This window comes from Musa acuminata, chromosome BXJ3-8 (assembly GCF_036884655.1).
Source record: "Musa acuminata AAA Group cultivar baxijiao chromosome BXJ3-8, Cavendish_Baxijiao_AAA, whole genome shotgun sequence".
Taxonomy (NCBI): Eukaryota; Viridiplantae; Streptophyta; class Magnoliopsida; order Zingiberales; family Musaceae; genus Musa; species Musa acuminata.
This window is the reverse complement of record NC_088356.1, coordinates 52,478,388-52,502,236: the sequence shown is the minus strand read 5'-3', so window position 1 is coordinate 52,502,236 and position 23,849 is coordinate 52,478,388. Positions and strand designations below refer to the sequence as shown.

The 23,849-nt window shown below is 35.9% G+C and overlaps 2 protein-coding genes across 11 annotated transcripts; both read left to right on the top strand.

The window, feature by feature from the left end:
• The first annotated feature begins 719 nt into the window (after positions 1-719).
• LOC135585740 (transcription factor GTE1-like) lies at positions 720-7,013 on the top strand. Of its 9 annotated transcripts, none has more exons than XM_065163072.1 (9): positions 720-876; positions 1,034-1,189; positions 1,283-1,513; positions 1,956-2,033; positions 2,661-2,885; positions 3,062-3,160; positions 3,462-3,520; positions 5,887-6,037; positions 6,559-7,013. In XM_065163072.1, exons 2-9 carry the CDS (start codon positions 1,088-1,090, stop codon positions 6,724-6,726), a joined length of 1,113 nt encoding a protein of 370 aa, XP_065019144.1. In that variant the 5' UTR covers positions 720-876; positions 1,034-1,087; the 3' UTR covers positions 6,727-7,013. The 9 variants fall into 9 exon arrangements, with proteins under 9 accessions (XP_065019144.1, XP_065019145.1, XP_065019142.1 ...); XM_065163073.1 differs by having other exon boundaries at positions 748-876; positions 1,002-1,189; XM_065163070.1 differs by having other exon boundaries at positions 762-917.
• Positions 7,014-11,757: 4,744 nt separating this feature from the next.
• Positions 11,758-23,336, top strand: LOC103995516 (GDP-mannose transporter GONST1). 2 transcript variants are annotated; one of them, XM_009416113.3, is made up of 10 exons: positions 11,758-11,921; positions 15,333-15,512; positions 16,744-16,975; positions 17,101-17,240; positions 18,375-18,504; positions 18,948-19,046; positions 20,063-20,217; positions 21,577-21,693; positions 22,573-22,670; positions 22,761-23,336. In XM_009416113.3, the coding sequence occupies exons 1-10, from the start codon at positions 11,911-11,913 to the stop codon at positions 22,817-22,819; spliced, it is 1,221 nt and encodes a 406-aa protein (XP_009414388.1). In that variant the 5' UTR covers positions 11,758-11,910; the 3' UTR covers positions 22,820-23,336. The 2 variants fall into 2 exon arrangements, with proteins under 2 accessions (XP_009414388.1, XP_009414389.1); XM_009416114.3 differs by having other exon boundaries at positions 11,764-11,921; positions 15,348-15,512.
• Positions 23,337-23,849: the final 513 nt, after the last annotated feature.

Sequence of the window (23,849 nt, the reverse complement as noted above, 5' to 3'; positions counted from 1 at the left end):
TTGGTATGGTTATTTCGAGATAATATATTCATGATCTTGATTGTATAACTGAAGTTACACACACATTTTACTTGGAGAAAGATGTCACAAGGAACAATTCATTTATACTTTGGAGAGAAAGAAGGAAGTTATTTATATCTATCAACGATTTCTTCTTTTCTAGAAAACTATTGGGTGAGGTAAATATAATCTTCCTGCTAAGAAGATAGGAGGAACCCGCAAACATTTGTTAGTTCATACCTCTATTGATTTGCAAAGGGTCCTCCTATATTTGTCGAGTTACTTGACACTCCTATATTTACCGAGTTACTTGACAACAACATCCAACGGTAGATAGATAGATAGATAGATTGATTGATTCAAGAAAATATTACTTTTATGTCATGATATTTTGATTGAATAATTGTTAGATTGTATCTTAATTGTTAGATTAAGAGGAGGAGAAGAATGAAAGGAAGAAAAATTAGAAAATAAAAGAGGAGAACAGAATTGTAATTAAATAGTAAAAAGATCTTATTAGAATTAAGTCTTAGATTGAGCATATATATATATATATATATAAAGAAATAAATTTAAAATTTTTAAAATTATAAATAACAAGAAGGGGGTTACAAATAATAATCTTAAAAAAAAAAAAAAACTGGATCTCTTTGCAAAACACACACACACAAAAAAAAAAAGTGAAAACAAAAAAGTTTTCTGGGAAATTTGTCCTTTTTATTAGTAAGAATATTTAGAAAGACTCCGAGGCGCGTTATCGATCCAGGCATATTTTATTTGATGGTTGGTATCAATCCTTTCGTTCTATAAATTGGCCGCATCTACCACTGCCACTTGCGGCCTCGGCGGTGATCGTTTGGGGAGGGCTCGGGAAAGGTAGTCTTCCCTCCCCTAAATCCTCGAGTAAACCCTACACTGTAATTCCTCTTTTTTCTGATCCAATTTTCCTTTATTTTCGGCAACATTGCATTAAAAAAAGATTTCTGTAAATTTTTACCAAGATTTGAGATATAAAAGATGGTAGCTTCAACAGAAGAAGCAGCCGCGGCCGCGGCTGGCACACTTCCGCCGCCGCCTCCTATTGAGAATGGCAACTGCGCTGGAGTTGCAGCGGAGTCCGAAAAACCCCCAAAGCGATGTCGAACGGTGGAAGCATCGTGTCGATGAATACAATTCTAAGGTCGATGAGGTATCGTGGTAATACATTCAGTTAGATCCTTTTCTATGACTTATTGTTCCGTATCCTTTTGTGGCTTTTGTTAATATTGTTGTTGGATTGCAGCTGGAGCAAAGGGTGAATGAGGTTCTGGAGCACTATGCGACTAGAAAGCAACCAAAAACCTCTAAAGGGAGCTCCGGTGGCAAGGTTAAGGAGATGGATAAATTTAGTGCTATTAATAACAGTGGAAGCAACCATAGTGGTGGCAAGCTGGTTGAAGGGTGTCCAAAGGAAGTTATTTGCTCAAAGAGAATGCAGGAGCTCATGCGGCAGTTTGGCACCATATTGAAGCAGGCAAGCACTGACTTTGCACTTCTTATTATGCCTTAAGTTGATTTTTTAGGTTTAGATGTATGTATATACATGAACTTAGATGTCAGAACAAATAAAAAAACAGTGAGATCCCTTTTTTAAAACTTGGTGCATTTCACGTACAAGGTTGTTTTGTGGCTCCCTTTAGGTCCAAGTTTATTGCATAAACTTTAAAAATTATGGGCATTAGATAAGACGTAAGCAAATCTACAATGGCCCACACAAAAGTTATGGGTCTTAGGATCAAATGTTTATTTCTTGCTTTATGCTTCACTAAACTGCTTGCACATCATGCTTTTCCTTGTTTTATCTGTTATTACTTTAGTGTAAACACACCTCGGCTGGAAGTAATTATGTACTCTATCATTCTCACTGCAACTTTTTCTAATTGTTCTCATTAAGTAGTCCCTTATTCTTTTTGTAGATGTCACAGCACAAGTGGGCTTGGCCATTCATGGAGCCTGTTGATGTTAAGGGTCTTGGTCTAGATGACTATCATGAGGTGCGATCCTTGTTTATCCTCCACTATATATGCTTTCTTTCAACTATTTGTACATACTCTTTGACTTTCTATCATAAACGAGTGACTTGAAGTTGCTGGAATGAATTCTACATATGAAGCTGACCATTTTAATTCAATAGTTCGTCTATATAGTAAAATTCAAGTTCGAAATGTACTGAAGCATATCTCATTCTTCTTCTCAATTACATATTCTCTTTTTTATTGTGGAATAAATCTTAACAACATTGCTTGGTAGTCTTGAAAACAACCATTGGTTTCCTTATGGAAGTTTTAGATTTTTTTTTCCTTTTGGCTGAGACATGAAGTATCTTTATGATTCTTGTCTATCTCATGTCCTTAGTCCATTGTGAATAAATTTCTAGTACACCATATTAAGATCAAGTAAAATCTTCTTTGTCATTCTGGTTTGATCACTATAATAGCATGTATAATTGAGTGCTATTTAAATTTGGGTAAACCTGTAGCTAGTTACTTCAATGGTCATCTGAGGAATAAATCAGATTCATCAGATTTTCTTGTCAAAGGACTTGCTTTCCTTCGGAAACTTCATTTAGCTTTATTTGATCTTATTTTGACAAACAACATTTGGACTTCTCTGCAACCTAGGTTATTAAAAGGCCCATGGACTTTTCTACAATCAAGAACCAAATGGAAGCAAAAGATGGCAGTGGATATAAGAATGTCCGTGAAATATATGCTGATGTGAGATTGGTTTTCACTAATGCAATGACATACAACGATGACAGAACTGATATTCATGTTATGGCTAAAACATTGCTGGAAAAATTTGAAGAGAAGTGGCTGCAACTATTTCCTAAAGTTGTTGAAGAGGTAAACAATAATTTTCTAATTTCTGTTGCACTTTTTGTCACTTCTTGCTAGCAGTTCCTCTTTTGTATTTCTGCATGGATATGGAATAGCTTTTGTCGTGTCAAGTTGACCACTTATCTCTCTTCCATATAAAAATTGTTTGTTTTTATTTTTATTCTTTGGTTTTCACTTGACAGGAAGCAAGACAAAAGGAGGATGAGGCTTGGGATCTTGCAAATATGCAAATTTTTCAAGAGGTTTCTTATGAGACAATGGCCAAAGATACCAGCAGCGAGGTACTTTTGAATCCACCTGTAGGCAGAATGGTTTCCTTGAGCAATGGCCATTATTTTGGAAGATGGAAATGATTTAAAGGGTAGTGTTGTTGGTGATGACAGTGTGGAATGCTTAATTGCTAGACCTGGATGGATTTGATTTTCTTTTTCCTGCACAAATTTTTTTTGGGAGTTTCCTGGATCATAGCCACAATTGGACATTGTGGTCAGCATTTCCAGTAGCATGCCTGTCAATATGAACGTAATCTTGTCTTTGAGAAATCCCTCAGTGTCTGACAATTTCTTTGTGATTAACTTTCAGCTTGATGAACTCAATTTGCATTTGGAAAAGCTAAGGGAGTTGGTAATACAGAAGTGCAGGTAACTATTTATTTATTCACCATGCTTGTAGAATATATAGATACGAAAATTCTGCTAAATTATTTGAAACTCGGTTAATTTAATTTTCTAATATTTTATGGAAGTGAGCAGTGTGACAGAAAAAGGTTGTGAACTGAAAGTTAATGAGAAGAAAAATTAATTGGCCCATTTCTTTATTTAGCATTAAATTGAGAACTGCCTTTGTAAATAATTAGCAAGATGGCAGACCTCGCAAATGCGTTCCACACTTGCAGTATAATTAGTCATGCTATGTAATGTAAGCTTAGACAGTTTGTATAGGGTGGGCAGTAGTCATGGTAGCCCCGCTTTTCTTGGTTGGTAGCATTTTTAGTTGTGTTCCTGTCTTGTAAGACACACAAGTGTTATAGGCTGAGTGGTGTAGCCATTTTCGTGTGAAACAACCCCATTTTCATGTGCCATTGTTTGAATTTTGGCTGATGACCTTGTGGCAAAAACATTAGTGATCTTAGCACCCTAGAACCCCTAGGTGGCATCGGACTAGATGCGGCCTTAGTTATATAACTGACGGGTGGTGCAATGCCTTTAGTGTGCCTATTTTCTATTTGACAAAAGTGCTAAATGAACATTGGGCCTGCACTGCTTTTGGAAGCCCTTTATAGGCGATTGTCAACCCGCTCTTGAGAGCTTTTTATACCTAATAAAATCTAGTTGCTTTGTATTATTTGTGATCTTGGTTTTCTTACCTTTTTTGTGTGTGATAGTGGCATATTACCCATGTGTTTGTCTTTCTAATTTTTTTTTCTTTGTACAAGTCCTTGGTGGATTCCATGAGGTTAAGGTATAGACTGATTCTTGTGAGCGGGTGTTGCTTGGGTGTTGCATGCCTTAGACAATCCCATCTAAGAACGTGATAGCAGAACATAATAGCAGGGTGAGGTGTCAGTTACTACTAATTTCTATCTCATATTAGTAATTTCCATTGTCCAAGATCAATATAACATTTTTAAATCATTTAGTTGCTATTGTATTATGTATTATCAATTCTTATTTCTTGCTAATTTCATGAACTAATTGTTGGGATTTGCTTGAGATGGTGGACCTTGGTTCAGTGGTAACTTGCCACTTTAGGACTTGGGAAACTAGGATTCAAGTCTCAGAAAAAAGTCTCTTTGAATATGGACGTAAGGATGCGTACTTTGACCATTCCTAAATCCCATATTGACGGGAGCTTCATGCATTGGGTTTGCCCTTTTTAAATGTTGAGATTTACCTGTTTCCACAAAGAAGATATGAGAGTTCAGGTGGATCTCTTACTCCCTATTTTTACAACTTATCCAAAAAGATTTTCAATTGATTTTGTTAGAACAACTCAAATATGTATTGCAGTTGTATTGTAGATGGCATCTCAACAATAAATGCAAACTTTGTATGCGAAAGATATGGTCGAACTCTCAAGTGTGACTGCCTACATTTTTTATAAATGGACTGCAATTTTGTCTGAAATGGGATGGTACGACTGGTATGTACTGGTTTGATGGCTTCCTGAAACCCAAACCAGCCTATTTCAGCTAAACACACTGGTATAAGGTGTATGACCGATATGCCTATTGTATCGAGTGGTACAGCAGAAATTCGATCGGTACCACTCATTAATGGTCCAACAATTTTGTGTTTATCGTTTTGTATGAACATGAGGCAATGAATTAGGTTGATACAATCTAGTAAAGCTAAAATATCATACACTTGAATCCTTCTCAGTGAGTTTTTAACTTAATAGGTCTACTTGAGCTAATTAGTATTACTATTAGTTTAAATAGAGTCAATATGAGTTTGATTATCTTTCAGACTTTAGAATCTTTGTTTAAATAGATAATATGTTAAATTCAGTTCTCGAAGACAAGGATCTTTGTTTATGACTTCAAAAGTGGTATTTTAATGCTCAGATGTGTTGACTGTTGCACTTGAAAGCCTTTTGTATAAAACATATTGTAGTCTTGAAAGCTGCTAATCTTATGTAAAATACAGTGTTAATCGGGCTGTCTTCACTCTCTTTATGAGGAAAGGCTTGAATATGATTCTAACAAAGAAATTTTACCAGAATGTTCCACATAATGTGGAGTATGGGGATAATGAGATCCTAAAATTAGCTATAATCAGTATTCTCCTGAAAATGTAGTATAAAGAAAAGAAAATCTTTTCTTTTCATTTGTAATGAAATATATTGTTAATTAGTTGATTACTTGCCTCAACTTTCTTTCAGGACATGATATCGTAATTTTAGTTGTACTCCAAAGTATTTAGCATAATATATTTTTTAATTAACGATGACCTTTGTTGACTGGCATCAGTTAGGTTTATACATGACTAACTACCTAATTTTTTAGGAAAATGTCGACAAAGGAGAAAAGAGAACTTAGTGTTGGCCTGAGCTCTTTACCTCCTGAAGATCTTAACAAGGCTCTAGAAATTATTGCTCAAAACAATCCTATCTTTCGAGCTACAGGAGAAGTGGTGGATCTTGATATGGATGCACAGGTTGTTTCTTGTGCATGTTTTGAACTCTTCTTAAGATAATCTAATTGTCATGGCAGATAAAGATTTTTCTGTAATCCTTTATTGTACTGTCAATTGGAATATTATAGCTATATCCAATATCTAGTTGGTTAATCAATGGTTATCTTGTGCTCTTTGTTTAAAGAGAAACCAGAGATGGCGAATATCCAGTTGAACAACAGATCACTTGCTGGAAAGGAGCAAGGTGTCATCTAATGGGGCTTTTAAATTTGACATTTAATGTTGCTATCATGTTGAACATTTTCCTTTTTTGCCGCTATCCATTGATTTTAGATAAAATTGCATTCGTCTGTTTCATAATTGTGCTTACTTTGATGGTTCACCAAACTCTTTCATTCTAGTCCTTAATCTGGAAGTGAGCATCAGCAACATACTGTTATATAAACTAAAAACTTTCTAGAAACTGAAACTTGTACAGCAGTCCTACTGATAAAAAAATGTGCAATCTATTGCACTCTATTGTTTTTTTTTTGTCGGTGCAGAGTGAAAGCACATTATGGAAACTCAAATTGTTTGTCAAGGGGGCATTGGAGCTTCAGGCAAAGAACTCTGCAAGCAAGGCAGATGACACCATAAAGCGGAAGAAGGAGATATATGATGCTGTGGCAAAGACTGCAAGGAAGAGAAATAAGAAGATCCACCCATTGTGATGTTTTATGAGTTCATACAAGTTAATTTGACCGCTACGTCAGTGATACATCAGCTGCTGAAGTGCAACTTAGATGAAATTTTAATTAGCCTTTAATTGCTGCCTTCAGCTGCTGCCTGGAAAGCTAGATGGCTTACTATGAGCACAACTTTGTTTACCTTTGCAAAACTGTCGTCAAAGTAAGCAGAAGAATTGAATTATATGTAAACCGTAAGATGATTTTTTTTATTTGCGGACAGAGTAGGATGAATTATTTGGTGGAAAGGTTCCTGAAAACATCATGTGCTACTTTCTGGGATGTTTAACTCCTACTTCACAGAACAAATTCGCTAGTCTTTGATTCCATAGCATCAAATGATAGCACGCGAGCGAGCATATCTTCGATGTCCATGCATAACTGGGTTTGGCAGATGAATTGATGTTAATTTTCATGTAATTAAATTGTATTAAACTACACGTTTTCTTGAGTGGGGACGTCGCAGGTTGCATCACAATCTAATCACATGTGAAGGCTTCACCCATAAAACACATCAACGTAAGGTTCATCTGCGATGGTCGTGTACTAATCACACTTACCGAATATTAAGGATTTAAAATAAATCTCATTTTTTATATCTACAAGCATTAGTCCATTCGATTACTTTATATATCAAGAAACATTAGTTGAGATCCACTAATCAAAAAATAATAATAATAGCAATGTCAGCTAGCCCAGCTCATAGACATATTATTAATACTATGATCTTATGATCCAATCCTATTCGCTGCATAAAACACAATATTGGTATGTGCATTAATACAGATCAAGGTTAAAGAACAAGAACAAAGGACTAAAGATTTGGAATTAGTTCAGTGTCCTATTATAAACAGTCATTTTAGCTGTTCAGTCAGTAGATCGAGTGCACGATGTGTTTTGCATTGAAGATTAATAATCCATGCATTACCACATGATCAACCTCTCATGTCCTATGAACCCCTGCACAAGCAATTCCCCAACTTTGATGGACCGCACACCTCTTCATATCATCTTCCGGTGACAAGGAAGACTTTGAATCGCGGGACGAACCACTCTCAGAGCCCAGATCTTGAGCGCCAAGGGATCAAACGAGTCTCCGCTGGAACGACAAAGCCGTATCATCGTCAGCAGCTCAGCTCATTACGACCAAGAAGAACTCAAATCTTGTCCTGCATTACCCAAAGTTGTTTGTCCTTGTAGTATACAAGGTTGAACAAGCAGGTGCCGTCGACGTCGAGGATCCACGCATCCATGCCGTCGTCGGTCGTGACGATCCCATCAAGGTAGATAAAGATCTGGTCGATGACGGTGTCAAGATACCTGCTGTATTGGCCTCGGAGCATGTAGTCCTCCACGCACCCAATGCATTGACCACCCTCCAGCTCCGGCAATACCCCATGTCGAAGGCCATGCTCGAGCAGAGGCAGGAGGAGGACTTCGTGGCGGTGGCTCTAAGGAACAGGGTCGCAAAGCATCGCAAGTAGTACTTCCCCATATAGCCACCATTGATGTGATCACAGAGATGGAATTCTGCACAAGGCGACACTGCAAACGATGCTTGATTTGTGTGGAAGATTGGAGTTACGTAAAGCTACAAGAGACGATGCTTCTTGATTCTTATCCCTTCGTTTTGCTTGATTTGAAAAAGACAGAGGATGGATGCATTATCATCACATGTTTCTTAGTGTCCGGATATTAGAAAGATAAGCAAAAGTAAAAGGAACAGCGAGTCAATTTTTATTATGCTTAGGAAACAAGCAGAAAATGATCAGCTATCGAACATCACCGTAAGAATGCAAACAAACACGCCTTTCACCTCATACAACAAGACGACGACAAAGTTTAGCTTGGTGTGTGGAAAGGGACCTCGAAACAAACCATGTTGAGGCCGCTGACGAGGTGTAGCTTCAAATCTGGAGTTGGCCTGGACCTGAATTTGGTTCGTTATGCTTCTGTATGCTTCTGCTACGTCTGTGAGGCTGTTGCTGCTGTTGTTGTTGTTGTTGATGATGATGATACAAGGCTCGAAGACGAGAAGCTTCTTGCTCCAATACATCATGCTGAACTGTGTCATTCAAAAACAAAACTATGTGATACTTTTGCCACATCACTTCTCAGTGGCTAAGAAGTAGTAGTCAAAGAGATTGATAGTTTTATCAAGTCAAGAAAGAAAGATGCTGTTTTTTCTTCTTCTTCTTCTTCTTCTTCTTCTTCTTCTTCTTCTTCTTCCCTTTCTTTTTCCAACACACTTTCCACAGTTTGTCACTGGCAGCAGCTTAAAGACTCGGTTGTTCATAGGTTTTACTTCTCTCTACAAGGAGGAAGGAGACGAGTCAGTGGTGATTTGTATACATATCTATTAGTCGAATCCTTGTCTGAAGAGCACTGCATATGACCAATAAAGTCCCAACTCTAAGATCAAAAGCATACCGCCGTAGATGAACCTGCATGTACAAGCTCGTCCTTTACCGATGGAGGACTACTACTTGGATGGGCAATCATATTGTTGCTGAACTGCGAGCCCATACTTTTTGAGTTCCTCCAAATGAATTTACATCCATATGATGAGATGCGCGCTGCATGTCCTTGAAATACTCAACTTTCTGAGATCCCCATGAAGGAGCTGCAGTTAAGGTGCAGTGCTTGTTACTCTCATGGGCTGTGTACCAGCTGCGTTCCATGAGAAACCAGACGTCTCCAAGTGTGCAAAAGAATCACTCGATGAGCGCCTCTCGTCACAGCTGTCTCGGGTTCATTAAGGAGGTCATCAAGCCATGAAGGCTGTTCCTCAAGATGAAAGCTCTCGGACGCAGCACGGTGATGCATCGTCAACCCTCTTTTATATGGCTTATCAAAAAATAATAAAATTTAATGAACTAATATATTATTGAGATAAGTGATACAATAAACACTTTTAACTAAGGACTCGGACCACCGAAAGACTAAAAGATCAATTGTCGTGTTCGAAGATAGTCGAGCCAATAAAATAGACATTGAGACGTGCTTGAGATTGAACATTGAACCGAGGATAGAGCAATGTCTCGAAAGATCCAATGATATATCAAAAGTTACAAAGATGTGCTAGAAGCTATGATCGAATTGCTACCGCTCGAAGCATTCCGTTAATGGGGCCAATGAGGGACCTCATCATACTAGTCGATGATATGATATAGAGACATCAATAGTTATGGATCTCACCAAATATATGACCCTACTCAACACTCCCTACACCTTCATTTATTTACCAATATCATAATACTTCAACAAAGCATTAAGATATTACCATCTGAGCTCGACGATCCAATAAACAGAAGAGAGAGAGAGAGAGAGAGAGAGAGAGCTAGCTTGATCCAATTCATAAGGAAGGAAAGGAGGGCCATTGCTTTCCGTTGTTGGGTTGTATTGCCCTTTATGAAGTAGCTAGCTAGGAGATGTGAATGCAAAGGAACATAGACAAGTTGTGGATTCCACCACAACCAAAATGGACTCATAGTGGGTTTGGCTGAAGCCATTTATTTCCCTGACCCCTGACTCCGGCTGCCAACCGATCAATCTTTTTGAGGGGTTAGCAAATCAACTTGTTGGTGGACAAAAGTTATGGCATTTATTGGTCAACACACTGCAGCTAAGAGAATATCTCACATTTTTCTCATGAAGCATTCATTTGTGCATAACTTCTCATTGTCTTTGCTAGAAAGTAGCAACTACAAACCTCGAATTGTGTGAGTACCAGAAACAAGAAGAAAATAACTTTTAAAGTTTAGGTGAGTTTAAGAATCTTTCTTTCTTTCTTTCTTTTTTCCAACCCTTGCAGACAACTTTCACGAGAGCCACACTGAATGAATGAATTAAAGTTTGTCGTAGTCTCCTTTCACCAACATGACAACTAAGAATGAGTTGACTTGTGGTGGATAAATGGAGCAGCCTCCGATCTGCTTCCTATTTTAAGCCTTAGCTGTCTCCATTTAAAAATCAACTATCACCCTTAGGAGTGCACACCTTTTCACAATAGATTGCTGGCACTTTTTTTTTCTTCTTCTTCTTCTTCCTCCTCCTCGAACATCAGCAGAATCAATATGTTGGAACTGTGGACTAATTTTGTCAACTCTCACCCTTTTCCATTTCTATTCTGAAAAAACTGGTAAACCCAGGCAGATATCTACATCAAAAGATTTTGCCACCTTATTCACCTGGTGCTGTTATATAGAATTTTATGAAGAACAACACTCCAGGGAATGTCTACTTTGTCATCAAAGTAGTGATCAGTAAACAACAAGAAGCTTTGATTTACCAATTATTTTGCTTAAATTTCTTTTCGTTATTAAGTTGAATGGATCAAAAATTATGTGCAATTTGAGACCCAGAGCATGTTACTCACTAGGCCATAAAATTTCTCTTTCAAATCAAAAAATGATGAATCTTGAATTTATAACCTTTCTATTTTTTTCCATTTTTTTTAAAAATTTGAGAATGAATAGTATATAATATAAGATTGACTTTTTTTTTAAAAAAAATATTTTTATTTTGATTTTTTTTCTTTTCTAATTCTACTTCAACGGGGAATCTCGTGCATTTGGTTTATATTTTTAAAATTCTACGTATCAAATTAGTAATTTACAACTTCTTTTTAACGATCTCAATAAAAAATAATAAAAAAGAAAACCAAATCTTGCCGCTCGAAATCAAGTCAACGCGGCAGGCGAACACGCCATGAGTGCCAGAATCCTGTCCCGTTATTTGACCATTCCGAACCGGAATTTCTACGGGATCCGATATAATGGACCGCTACCTAACAATCCAGCAGCTATCCGAACACTTTTCATCCCATACACGCTTACCCGATTTCGTACCAGCCTTTTTGTTCGACAAATTATCCGGATCTGCATGGGTCCCAGTTTTTTTATCAAATAATGGGTAATTTAGTTTCGCTGTCAATTTATTATGTGTTAAAGGAAGTTCCTTTTCAATAGGTTAAGACCCTTTTAAATGCTCGCCTTCGAAGCCAAGAGTCTTGTCAACCTTTCGAGCTCTTTCTTCGAAGTGGGGATTCGCTCCTCTCTCTCTCTCTCTCATCCCTCTTGCGTTCTACCCTTTCGAAGGGGAGGGGTGCTTCTTTAGTCGTCGAATCGAAGGCGGATTTGCACTTCTTCCGATCGTTCTCCGCAGCTGATGGGTTCCAGGTAAGCATTTGCTCCGACATCTCGCTGAGAAAGTCGAGTTTTTGTTCCGGGTTCTGTAAGAGCCCGATGACAGGGGATTTGCTTGTTCTTTTCATTTTCATTGTTGTTTTATTTTGAGTTGATTTTAATGGTTTAAAATTAGCCATGATGGGGTTTCATCCATAAAGGAAAGTTTTTACTTCTTTCTTTGTTGGGGATGGCAAGCGGTGTGCAAGGTTTGCTTCTTGTTATCAGCTATGCACGCGCATTGCTGAACCACCAAACGGTGAAAAGATCATTTTTGGTGTTTAAGAGGTTTTGATGTGCGTCTCATCTGTGTCTGGCTTATTTCCGAAATGTAGTAATTGCATTCTTTCGGTTCTTCTAGAAATTGTAATGGCTGGAGAATTAATTTTTTATTTAATCAAAATATAGCATGTATGACAACCTCGACTAGCATTAGCTTCTCTTTCCTTTTCTTTAACCAGTGCAGTATTCTTGATTTTGATCATTGTAAGTGGTAACATGTGTCGTGCTTTTAATCTTGGACTTGGTTGGTGTTGTTTTTTAGCATGGAAAGTTTTGTTTTGTAATTACTCATAATGAGACATTTTTCATTCTTTTACCAGTCTAATTTGTTGATGTAGTTCACTGAATCTGGATTTCACCTTAGTGGGCTGTCTAATATATAGAGGATAATGCTATCACTGAATCTTTGTCTAAGTCAGAGAGTCTTGAAGAACTGCTTATGTTTTGGCAGTTTTCTCGCTCATTTGGCGCAACTTGGCATGCTGATGAGACATCTCTTTTAATAATCATCTGGATCATATAAAACCATTAATTCATGCCTAGTTTCTCGTCAATGAGCTTAAGTTTAGGAATTCATTCATGCCTAGTTTCACATGGTTTTATGAACGATCTATGGTTTTATATAATCATCTGGATCATATAAAACCATTAATTCATGCCTAGTTTCTGGTCAACGAGCTTAAGTTTATGAATTATTTGGTGGGAAGCTACAGGACACATCTTAAGCTGAATGGAATGAATTTTAGTGTTATGACAAATCCTCTTGGGCTATTTTCACGTGCTCTTAATTTTCACTGTGATATTAAGTTGTAGAACTTAATTATATTGCATCCAGTCCTCAGAAGTGTACAAATCAATTACACCTCAGATCAAATTCAAATGATTCTTTCTCCTCTGGGAGTGTAGTGATTTCTTACTATGATATGAAACCTCCGATTAGTTTTAGAGTGAGATGTTTGATTGTGGAACAGAACACAATCCCAAGAGTACTCCATGAAAGATATTTAGATAACTTTATGATGAGCTATCAACTGAATGTCAATTTTGTCATAGTTATTACCAAATAAATGGTCAAGGCAATGTTTAGACAATGGAGGAACATTCCATAACACTGACAGTGCAGATAGGTATTACTATCTCTTTAGTTACAACTGAGGTTTATGTCAGTGTGGTAACTCTTAAAATTTCTTGAATGGGAGGAATTTTGTTGAAGTGGAAAATAGCAAGTTTTACTTCAAGGGAGGATTTCTCATCATTGAAAACAGGAAGACAAGACAGCCCTTTTAGGCATATGTACTAACATTAATGCAGTAATATTGTCCACCCATTTGTATATGACTATAGATATACATATGTGATCTGACTGGCTGCTAGATTACTTCTCTGTCGTTCTTCACTTCTTGAACTAATTCAAAGCACATTTTATAATAGTTAAACCAAATTTTCTTCATACATGGAAAGCACATGCCCTATATTAGTTAAACCAAGTAAAATATTCACATCATTGAGATGGGATACAAGTTTAATAGAAGTTAGTTCAACTAGAATATTTATTATTTGCAGCCAGCTTGAATTGGCTAGATCAGTTGGATTTGATTGTGGGATCAGCTTGCTTGAAACACTTCGAAATGGACTGTACAACTTGTCTTTGTCAGCAATCAGCTCACTTATTAGGTCAACCAGAGCCAGCTGAATCTATGTGATGGGAAATAGTTGAAATTGATTAAAACGGCAGAACTTGGTTGGAATGGCCTAGTTTGACCAAGTCTCTATGGGAGAAGCTGAAACCTATAACACTAGTAGATGTGGCTATTTTATTATGCACTAAGCTTAATACCTGATTGATGCAATCATTCTATCTTGATTGATACAATGTGGCTGTTAAATCATTTTATGCATGATTAAAGAATCCAAGCTAACTCGTTGCTTATTGCTGGGATCTAATAAAGGTTTAGTAGTCCGGGCTTATTTGCTTTACATAAAAACCAGTACTGTTTTATTGAGTTCTTGGGCATTGATTAAGGCTAAATTCTAGCTTGTTGCCCTTGTTAATATAAGGTTATTAATCACAACACAGTAATACTGCAACAGTACATAAAAAGTAAATGTCTTGTTTCTTACAGAACCTTAGAGTTGAGTGCAATAACTTATTCGAGCCAAGGACAAATGGATAAATTAGTTCAACTAGAATATACATTATTTCCAAGTTTAATATAAGTTAGTTCAACTAGAATATTTATTATTTGCATCCAGCTTGAATTGGCTAGATCAATTGAATTTGATTGCGGGATCAGCTTGTTTGAAACACCTCGAAACAGACTGTAGAAGCTGGTTGACTGGTCCTTGTCAGCAATCAGCTCAAGTTGGAATATGCTATTAACTCTTAGTTTTGAAAAATTCAGAGCTTAATAATTTACTTATATTCAAAAAAAGATGAACCAACAAGAATAACAGGGAAAACATTGTAACCTTTAGATGCTGAGATGAGAAGGAAAATCTCTATAATCATAGTATCACAATAAGCAATGGTTAAAATCAAGGAGACACAGCATTTTTTTATCTATAACAAGAAGCAGATAGAATTATTGAAGAATTACAGGTGAAAATAAAATAGAGAAGAGGGGCTGAAGGTAGAGAAGGCTACTAACCAAATCAAATCTTTTTTTTTTAATTCTGTGAAATGATATATGAGATTCTAGCCTGAACAGTAATTTTCTTTTATCTGTAAATTTCTTAAATGATCTAGCTAAGCTAAGCAAACTTATTGGGGAAGACTTTCACATTTTTAGGAAAGTTATAATATCACAATCTTTTCCAAAAACATATAGAGCTTTCTAAACTTGAAACTTAGTAACTAAATAGCTTTCTCAATCCAATTCCTACTTAGCCAAATTCAGTTCCTACTTAAGGTGGGAACATAAACTGTGACTTTAAGTAAATGTTGAATTTTTTGTTTGCAAGAGATTTTATTCTAGATCTTCGTCTTTAGGAAAATTATTTTACGAATTGTTACATATTGTCTATGTCTCAAACATGTACTATGTCTTTTCTGTGCCCTTCTTGCTTTAGTGAATGAACTATACAATTTATCTTTTGTTCTAATCCTTATTGTTATAATTCCAGAGTTGTTCCTTTCAGTAATCCTCGAAACTCTCCTGATGGAGTTCTCGGAAGACTTGGATCTCAAGATACAAGTGGGTTGGTTCTAAATGGAGAAAGATCTCTGCTGATTAGCCATGAACAGAATGGCGGTGTAGTTCCCGTAACAAGTCCATTAGTCAGTGGAAGAAGAGATATCAGCAGGCAAGCCTTATCACTTCTCATAATTTGTTTCTTGTCATCCACATCCCAGTGTCTTTCGTGTTAATTACCAGTTCCTTTTTTTCCTTGACATCTCTTTTAAGTATGCTCCATCTTTCAGATATCTTAACCTACAAATAAGTATTTGCAACTTGAAGTGCTGAATTCCTGTAAAACAGGAGATTAGGTTTCCATTGTATTTCATCTGTTAAACCTTACAACTGCCTGGTCTGATCTTTACAACTTTGTAGTTGATTGATAATTATACTTTTTGACCTTTAAATATAGCTGAACAAAATATTACAAAGTAATAAAAACACAAATTGACTGGTAAGAAGTAACATAAGTCAACATTTATATTTCTTCTAGTACCCTGTCCTTTTTTATCCTAGTATTTTGATTGATTAAGTCTCAATCTTACAAGTGGATTTATGTTTCGTGTCCACCTTGTTATTACTCATGTGGCTTGTCTATTTTATATGAGAAGGACTATCTCTACGAGGTCGAGCGGTTTTTTTGTTTTAGACAAAAAAGATCTATTTTACACTGTTATTGTTGATGAGAATACTTTGAATAATTTTCAACATATGTACTGATAGGCTGATAGCTAGATATCAGTTAAGCAATGAATTCTGACTTTAGACTGTTTCCCCATACGTACATTCTGACTTTTTCCCCTCTGTCTTATATTCAGGTTTTTCTCCACACTAATTTTTACATTGCTGCTTCACTCAATATTAGAGTAATCTTAAGCACCAAATACTGTACATACTTATTACCTTCTAAGCTTACATTTTGTCTTTTGCAAATGGAAGACATACACTATTCATTAAGCATGTTATTGCCTTTTATTTTCATGTTATTGTGCAATGTGGGAATTATATTGTTTATGTCAGATAATATTAATATAAAAATACTATCCGTCGCTCGATTATCATAAGATTGATTAAAGGGTTAACTCAAGGTGCAAGAGACTTAAGTTGTACATCATGCTACATATAAAGTGTACATCTAATTTCGTGGTTGCATTTAGAGCTCGTGGATACCACCTATGTGTATGTTTTTTGTATAATCTGGAAAGTAATTGAACAAAGCTTGGTGTTTTTTGCTTCTCTCATTTCATTAAGCATGTATTACATTATAGCCGTCTCTTTCTTTGATCCTATCCATCTATCTATTAATCTGTTAAATTATGTGTATTGGCTTTTTGCAATGCCTACTTTTATATATATAGGTCGATGGCTGGATTAAAATCTTTTCGTGATGTTGAGATAGACTTGGAAGATGGTAAAGTTGAGAAAGATAGGGATAATATTTTACGTGGCTACAAACCTATAAAGCTACGTAATCAAGCTCTTCTTTCTGGTCTTGCATACTGCATATCATCATGCAGCATGATACTTGTAAACAAGTTTGTGCTGTCAGGCTATGATTTTAGTGCTGGAATATCGTTAATGCTTTACCAGGTGAGTGGCAATCTGTATTCTATTTTGTTCTTCTAAATCACACCTAATGAACTATAATGTAATACATTATCCCAACATTAATGGTCTAGAATGACTAACAATTTGATGCCTTTTTTTGTTTGCAGAATCTTGTTTCAGTAATTGTAGTTTCCATTTTGAGTTCATCAGGTGTAATATCAACAGAACCTCTCACATGGAAACTAATCAGAGTCTGGTTGCCGGTGAATGTTATATTTGTTGGGATGCTTATCACAAGCATGTTTAGGTATAACAAGTTTCTAGAACACAGATTTCTTTACTCTTATCCTTTTGGATAATTCCAAGATTTACTTATGTCTTGAATTTTACATTTAAATTAATGGGCTCAACTATTAAATTAGAATGAAAATGATATGACTAGTCTTAGTGAGAAATGCCAATCAATTCAAATTTACGTCCAAATTTTTGCAATCTGCTTGTAATTTTAGGGCATTTTCTACTTTTATTTGGATAGGTACTTCATGTCGCGTTTGCTTGAACTACTTGCACTTTGTACTGAAGTGGAGGAAAATGAACCACCAAAGCATTCTCTTTGTTTAAAGTTGAAACATGATTTAATAAGTATAGACTGTGAGAGAACAAATTTAAGAATGCTAATCTGCTTATAGATTTCATGTCTTTAGAGCTACAGGAAGCTCTTACTTCACAAAATATTTTTCTAATATCAAGGCTGTGATATGAGGCAGAGAAGCTTTAGGTAACAGCTATATTCTTTTTGGATAGATGGATCAGTGAGATCTGTTTGCTAGCAGCCAGTGGAATTATGCCAATGAGTTTTTTGTTATGCTACCGAGCCATTTTAGAGCAGAATATACAGAGGCCTCCTCACTTCTAAGAAATCTTGTTTCGTGTCTTTGTTTCTTGTCATAATATTTATCATCAAACAGCTTTTTTTCATGCCAATAGATCTTGCAGCTATATACTCTTGAGATTGAAAGCAAATTAGGGTTCAATCAAACAATTAGTTTTGGACTTTTCAGACAACTGATGATAATATGGATTTTCAAGGTGTCAATGACTCAATAAAGTCAAAAATCATATACTCTGTGCTTCTTGGTTTCTCCATTTGTTCGTTATTTAGTATGTTTAAATATGCCAATTCTGTTATATGCCTTTGTCAGTTTGAAGTACTCTCATTTAGTCCTTGTTTTTGTTAGTCTAATTTATACATTTCTTAATTTATATGTAATTCATCAGTCTTGCATATGGCATTATAATACTTTTGGAGTGCTTTATTTCCCTACTTGCATAAGTTATAAACCACAATTGTATCACATATGACTGACTATATGGAATACTACATTCTTGTGTCATCAAATTCTTTCTCGAAAGTTGCTCAATGAATGCTTTCCATTTGCAGCTTAAAATACATCAATGTTGCCATGGTAACAGTTCTTAAGAATGTCACTAATGTCATTACTGCTCTGGGGGAAACATATCTTTTCATGAAACATCACGACAAAAAAGTGTGGACAGCCCTGTTCCTAATGGTACACTCCTGTCATGTTTACAAATTTTCAACATTTACTTCAAGAAAAAATACAGTAAATCTGTTGTTGTTCCTTGTTTTGGTAGCATCAACTGATGGTGCATACATCTGCATAAGCTAAGTGTTCTTTAGAAATTATTTCAAAAAGAAATTTGGAATGAAGAAGCTGTTTCTCTTCGTGCATTGCTCTTTGGACTCTGAAATATCTTTATTTCAAACAATTGTTAGACGCAAATTAGTACTTTTCTTTTACTACTTAGTACTCAATAGTTTAGCTAATTTTCATCACGTTCATGTCTAAATAGATCACACTGCTTCGTGCTCTGAGAAAGTCCACATTGATCTTTAGGAACAATTAAAGGCTCTTGAGATATTTTTTAGTTGTGAAGGATTTTGAACTTTAACATTTAGTTTTTGGATTTTTAACATTCTCTTGTTTTGCAGATAATTTCTGCGATTTCTGGAGGGGCAACTGATCTCTCCTTTCATGCAACTGGCTATGCATGGCAGATCATAAATTGTTTTCTGACAGCATCATATTCGGTCAGTTGCTTATGTGCCTTATTCTCTCAACATATATGAAATATCCGTATTTTCTGGTTTTGTCAAAAATGAAGAAGTCACATCATATGCTATATAACTTTTCTATCTTATTCATAAAAACATGATTTTGTTTGAAGAAGATTTTCAACATTTGTATAACCAAATAGACTTTTAGTGCCAGGAGTTCCTCCTCTTATATTTCTTCTTTTTCCCTTCCACTTTAATTCTATGTTAGTGTCGCTGCAATAAGATGTTGAGATGAATGCCTTGGGCTCATTTTGCATTCATGTATTTTGCAAAAGGTAAGATCTCATTATTCGAAAGATAACGTTACACCATATAGTCAGTTGTTATCACAGCCTCGAGGGTAGAGGTGACTGACAACAAGACTCAGGAAACTATATATTGCATAAGTTCCCACAGCCAGGATTACTCCAGTAAATGCAAGGACATATATAGATTACAATTCAGCTTATCCTTAAAAGTCTCCATCTTTGGCATCAGCATGGAGCATCATCCTATCAAGCTCAGGAGGGAATTTGAGATAGTTTTTGGGTTCTCTTGACCAAAGACTATTGTATTGTTCAAAATGGTCTGAAATGAGCAATACGTACCGAGGGCTGGTCAAAACTCAAACCAGCCCATCTGCTCGATACACTACATTTGCAAGGTATACTAGTCGGTCACGCCTCACATATATTATTGGATACCTATTTTCTGGTTACTTGATACATTTTGTTTGACCACATTGGAGTCAGCTTGTTACAGCTGCTGACCTATATACCATTTTGGCCCTACTATAAAAGGTGCATATTCTGCAGTCTTTGAAGTGGATCTGTAATTGATTTTTTTTTGCTGGCTATTTTTGTGATCTCTAATAGTTGACAAGATGGAAATGCTACATATATATCATAGTTAATTTCATAACAGCATGACATTAGTCTCTTTTATAACACCAAGTTTATTTTATGTTCCTCGATATGAATGACTGACAAATGCAGTTTTATATATCACAGTTAACACTACGACGAGTCATGGATACTGCAAAGCAAGTCACTAAATCTGGAAACTTGAATGAATTTTCGATGGTTTTGCTCAATAACACTCTTTCTCTGCCTTTGGGACTTTTGCTTATATTTGCTTTCAATGAGGTGGACTATCTCTATAAAACGTGAGTGAATAATTCAAGTTGATTATTATAATTTTTACATCATTTTCATCAGTTATACTTCATATATGCTTCTTCCACTTTTATTTCTCAAAATAAGTTTATTTTAATTCTATGCTGTGTTACTTAAGCCATTACAAAACAAATAAACCATTACGAATGACAGAGTTAGATTGAATTGAAAAGTCTACTTACCATGGTGGTTAGCAGTAATTGTGTTTCCGCTGAAACACATTGTTTTGGCCAAAGTTTACTGTTCTGATAAGGGAATTACAGATGCAATGGGAGTTCTAGATTATACATATTGTCAAATTAATTGCATTTGATTAACAATACTCCTTTTTTTTAATTAGAAAAGGGGGTGATGTTGTTATTCCTTTTAACCTTGCCCTTTCCCGTTTGACACCCTTTCTACCGAATTGCAATTTGCAATTTTACCATGAGTTTAACTGCAACCATAGTAAAGACCACAACTGCCTCAAGCAACAGAGGCATCTGATGCCTGAGATAACCGGACACAACCTACTGACATGCCCTTAGTCCCATTACAGGTCAGTTTTCAGGAAATCAAACCAGGTGGTCCTTTTATGTATTTCTCTATGTTCTTTCTTTTCTCTATGTTCTTTCTGGTGATTGGTTGGCATGACCCATGTCGTTAGAACTGAAATGCATGTTTATTATGTTATAAATTTGATATGTTTATAATTCAGAGACCAATTAATCAATATTAACAGAAGAAAATTCAAAGACGTACTCTACTTCAGCAGTGAGGTATAACAATTTGGTAAGGAAAACAAAAGATCTGCAAATATATGTACTTGATGAAAATTTTACAATATATGCAAGAGCTTTAAAATAAAACTGATATTGGTGTTAAAATTTAAATCAATTTACCTTTGAAATATGTAAGACCAAAGAGTTTTTTAACACTTAATTACAACAATAACAACAACAAAGCCGTAAGATCCTAACTATTTGGGACTGGCTAATTAAAAATATTTCACAGGAAATGAACTCAAGTTGGTCAAACTTTGAACTAAAATAACTCTAGCTGCCTCTGTCAACTCATTCAAGTTTTTCAAAACATTTGTAATCAAAAGGAAATGAACCTTATTATATATTAAAAGCAAGAAACAAATGCATAAAACTAATTAAATGTGAAAAGCCTTTTTTGTTGGAACTCAATGTATAACTTTGAAGGTAACCTATCTTTTTCTCCTCTGCACTTATCCACTTCATCTCTGTAGTACCTAAACTGGCTTGGTGTCACTTTGACAATTTAATCAGAAGAGAATATTGTTCTCTTATCTTGGTTGTTTTGGGAAGGAGGTGATATCTTATGAATTCCTAGTGAATTGGCAGGCCACTTTTGAAGATGCCTATGTTCTGGTTGGTGATAACTTCAAGTGGTTTTTTGGGCCTTGCTATCAGCTTCACATCAATGTGGTTTCTTCATCAGACGGGTGCAACTACATATAGGTATGGTGGAGCAAACTTTAGTTGTCAGATAAAATATGTTGCACTTTCTCATTTTTCTGTTAATTCTATCCTCACACGCAACCAGCGAAGGTTCACATTCATTTGACCATTGTAAGGATATTATTACCTTCACCCTTTTTCTTTGCTCGTCTAGATGAATCAGAAGAGAAACAGTATCAACAATCAACATCATTGAAGCACACTATTTCTCTAGAGTTTGAGTTGCCAAATAAACTGTTAATTCTTCCAAATGATTTGTAGATTTTATGAAATTTAGTCTAAAGTTTTTTTCTTTAGCCTCAACTTCAGTGTTTATGCTCTTCTATTATCCTACTCTTGCTCTGATTCAGCATAAAAGGCAATGTACAAGATCGAGGACAAGTTTCACAAGTTGACCATATACACAGATTGAGGCATCAGTAAGGTGGTAAAAAGTTATTTCAATAAAAGACACTTAGTGGATGAATTAACCAATTCTGAATCTGTAGCTGGTTTATGTATTTTAAGGACAAATAATGTACCTTGCTATCTGGGGGTTAAAATCATATGTATTTTAAGGACACTAGGAGTTGGCAGCATTTGTTGGTAGGTCCTAAAAGTAGGCAAATAATTAGATTAATTTTTTTATGACAGATTGATAAAGGTTCAACATGTTCCATCGTTGGTGGACATGGTGAGTTTGACCTCAAGGCTATAATCCAGCATTCTGTAGCTTCCAAGTAGGAGTGAGTTTGAGCTCAAGGCATTCTATATTTGGGCTTTAAGGAATACAATTGGCAACTTCTTTTGCTGGTTGTCAACAATTGAACATTACGATGCTAGCTGTACATATTTTCAAAAATTCTGAGCAAATCATGACAGTTGTGTGGCTTTTGTCAGCCTTGTAGGATCACTCAATAAGATTCCTCTTTCGATTGCTGGGATCATTCTCTTCAAAGTTCCAACCAGCATGGAGAATTTCTTGAGCATTCTTTTTGGTAGGTTGTCTTCATTTTACGACCCTGCCTCAACCTGTGTGTGCATATGCATGTTCTCTAATAATTGATTTGTGTAAACCACGTCTGCAGGCCTCTTAGCAGGTGTATTGTTTGCAAAAGCAAAAATGCGGGATGGATCTCAGTCCTGAGGCAGTAAAAGATGCTCGTCGGACCACAACTTAGATTTGAAAAAGAATTATGGACAATTCAATTAGCGGAGATGCAACTCATATGACATGAAGTGTTAGTGGAACCGAGGACATTATTGATAACAGGGAACGGATACATAGTACAAAGTTCGATACCACTGAAACCTCCTTATCCAAGGTTAAAACATTTTGCATCGAGGAAAAAGGAATTTCACTTTCCTGGAGGTATACATGGTAGATAAATGGGCATTGGTACAGAAATTCTTGGCTACCTACCTCTGCCAATATATATGTAATTTTTTTGGTGTTAGCTGATTTGAATAGGGAGCGCCATTTCGCCTAGTGCCGAGCTCGAAGCCAAACATCACGATGCTACATTAATTATTCTTTTTCATAAAGAATATGCTTCAATAATTTTTATCCTTTCAAGAATAGTTGTTGGTACGAAGGCATGTATGTTGAATCAATAACTAAATTGTCATTCAGCATATAGAGCAGGACAATGTTGAGAGTGTTGTGATTGTTGAGTTGCTAAAGACCCGACGACCATTGTGCTGATTGTGAAGCTAAAGTATGAGGTCCAAGGATCTTAATACGTGCCTAAACAGGAAGAAAGCAGCAGGTATTGAAGTCTGTTTCTTCATATTGTAAGCATGCTGACAATTGTGCAAGAAGAACTCTTCTTGAGAGGTAACTCTTCTTAAAATTTTCAATCAGTGTTCCCCCTTTCTCTTCTTTTTTTTGTCATGTTCCTTGGAATAACTCAACAAGACGTTATTAGGGAACTATAAATTTGAACGAAGCTGCTACATCTGTAGTAGTAAATTTTTTGAAGTGAGTATTGTTAAGGATGCGAGATTCTGGTTATTCATACCCACCTAAAACTATATGCACGCTAATTTCATTGTCGTAATATATGAATTAATATAGGCGACATTCGGCATCACAGGTCATTAATTTTCCAAGAAATCTGTTTCATGAATATATGGTCTTGTGTTTGGTGAATATATATCCATACGGAATGAAATAT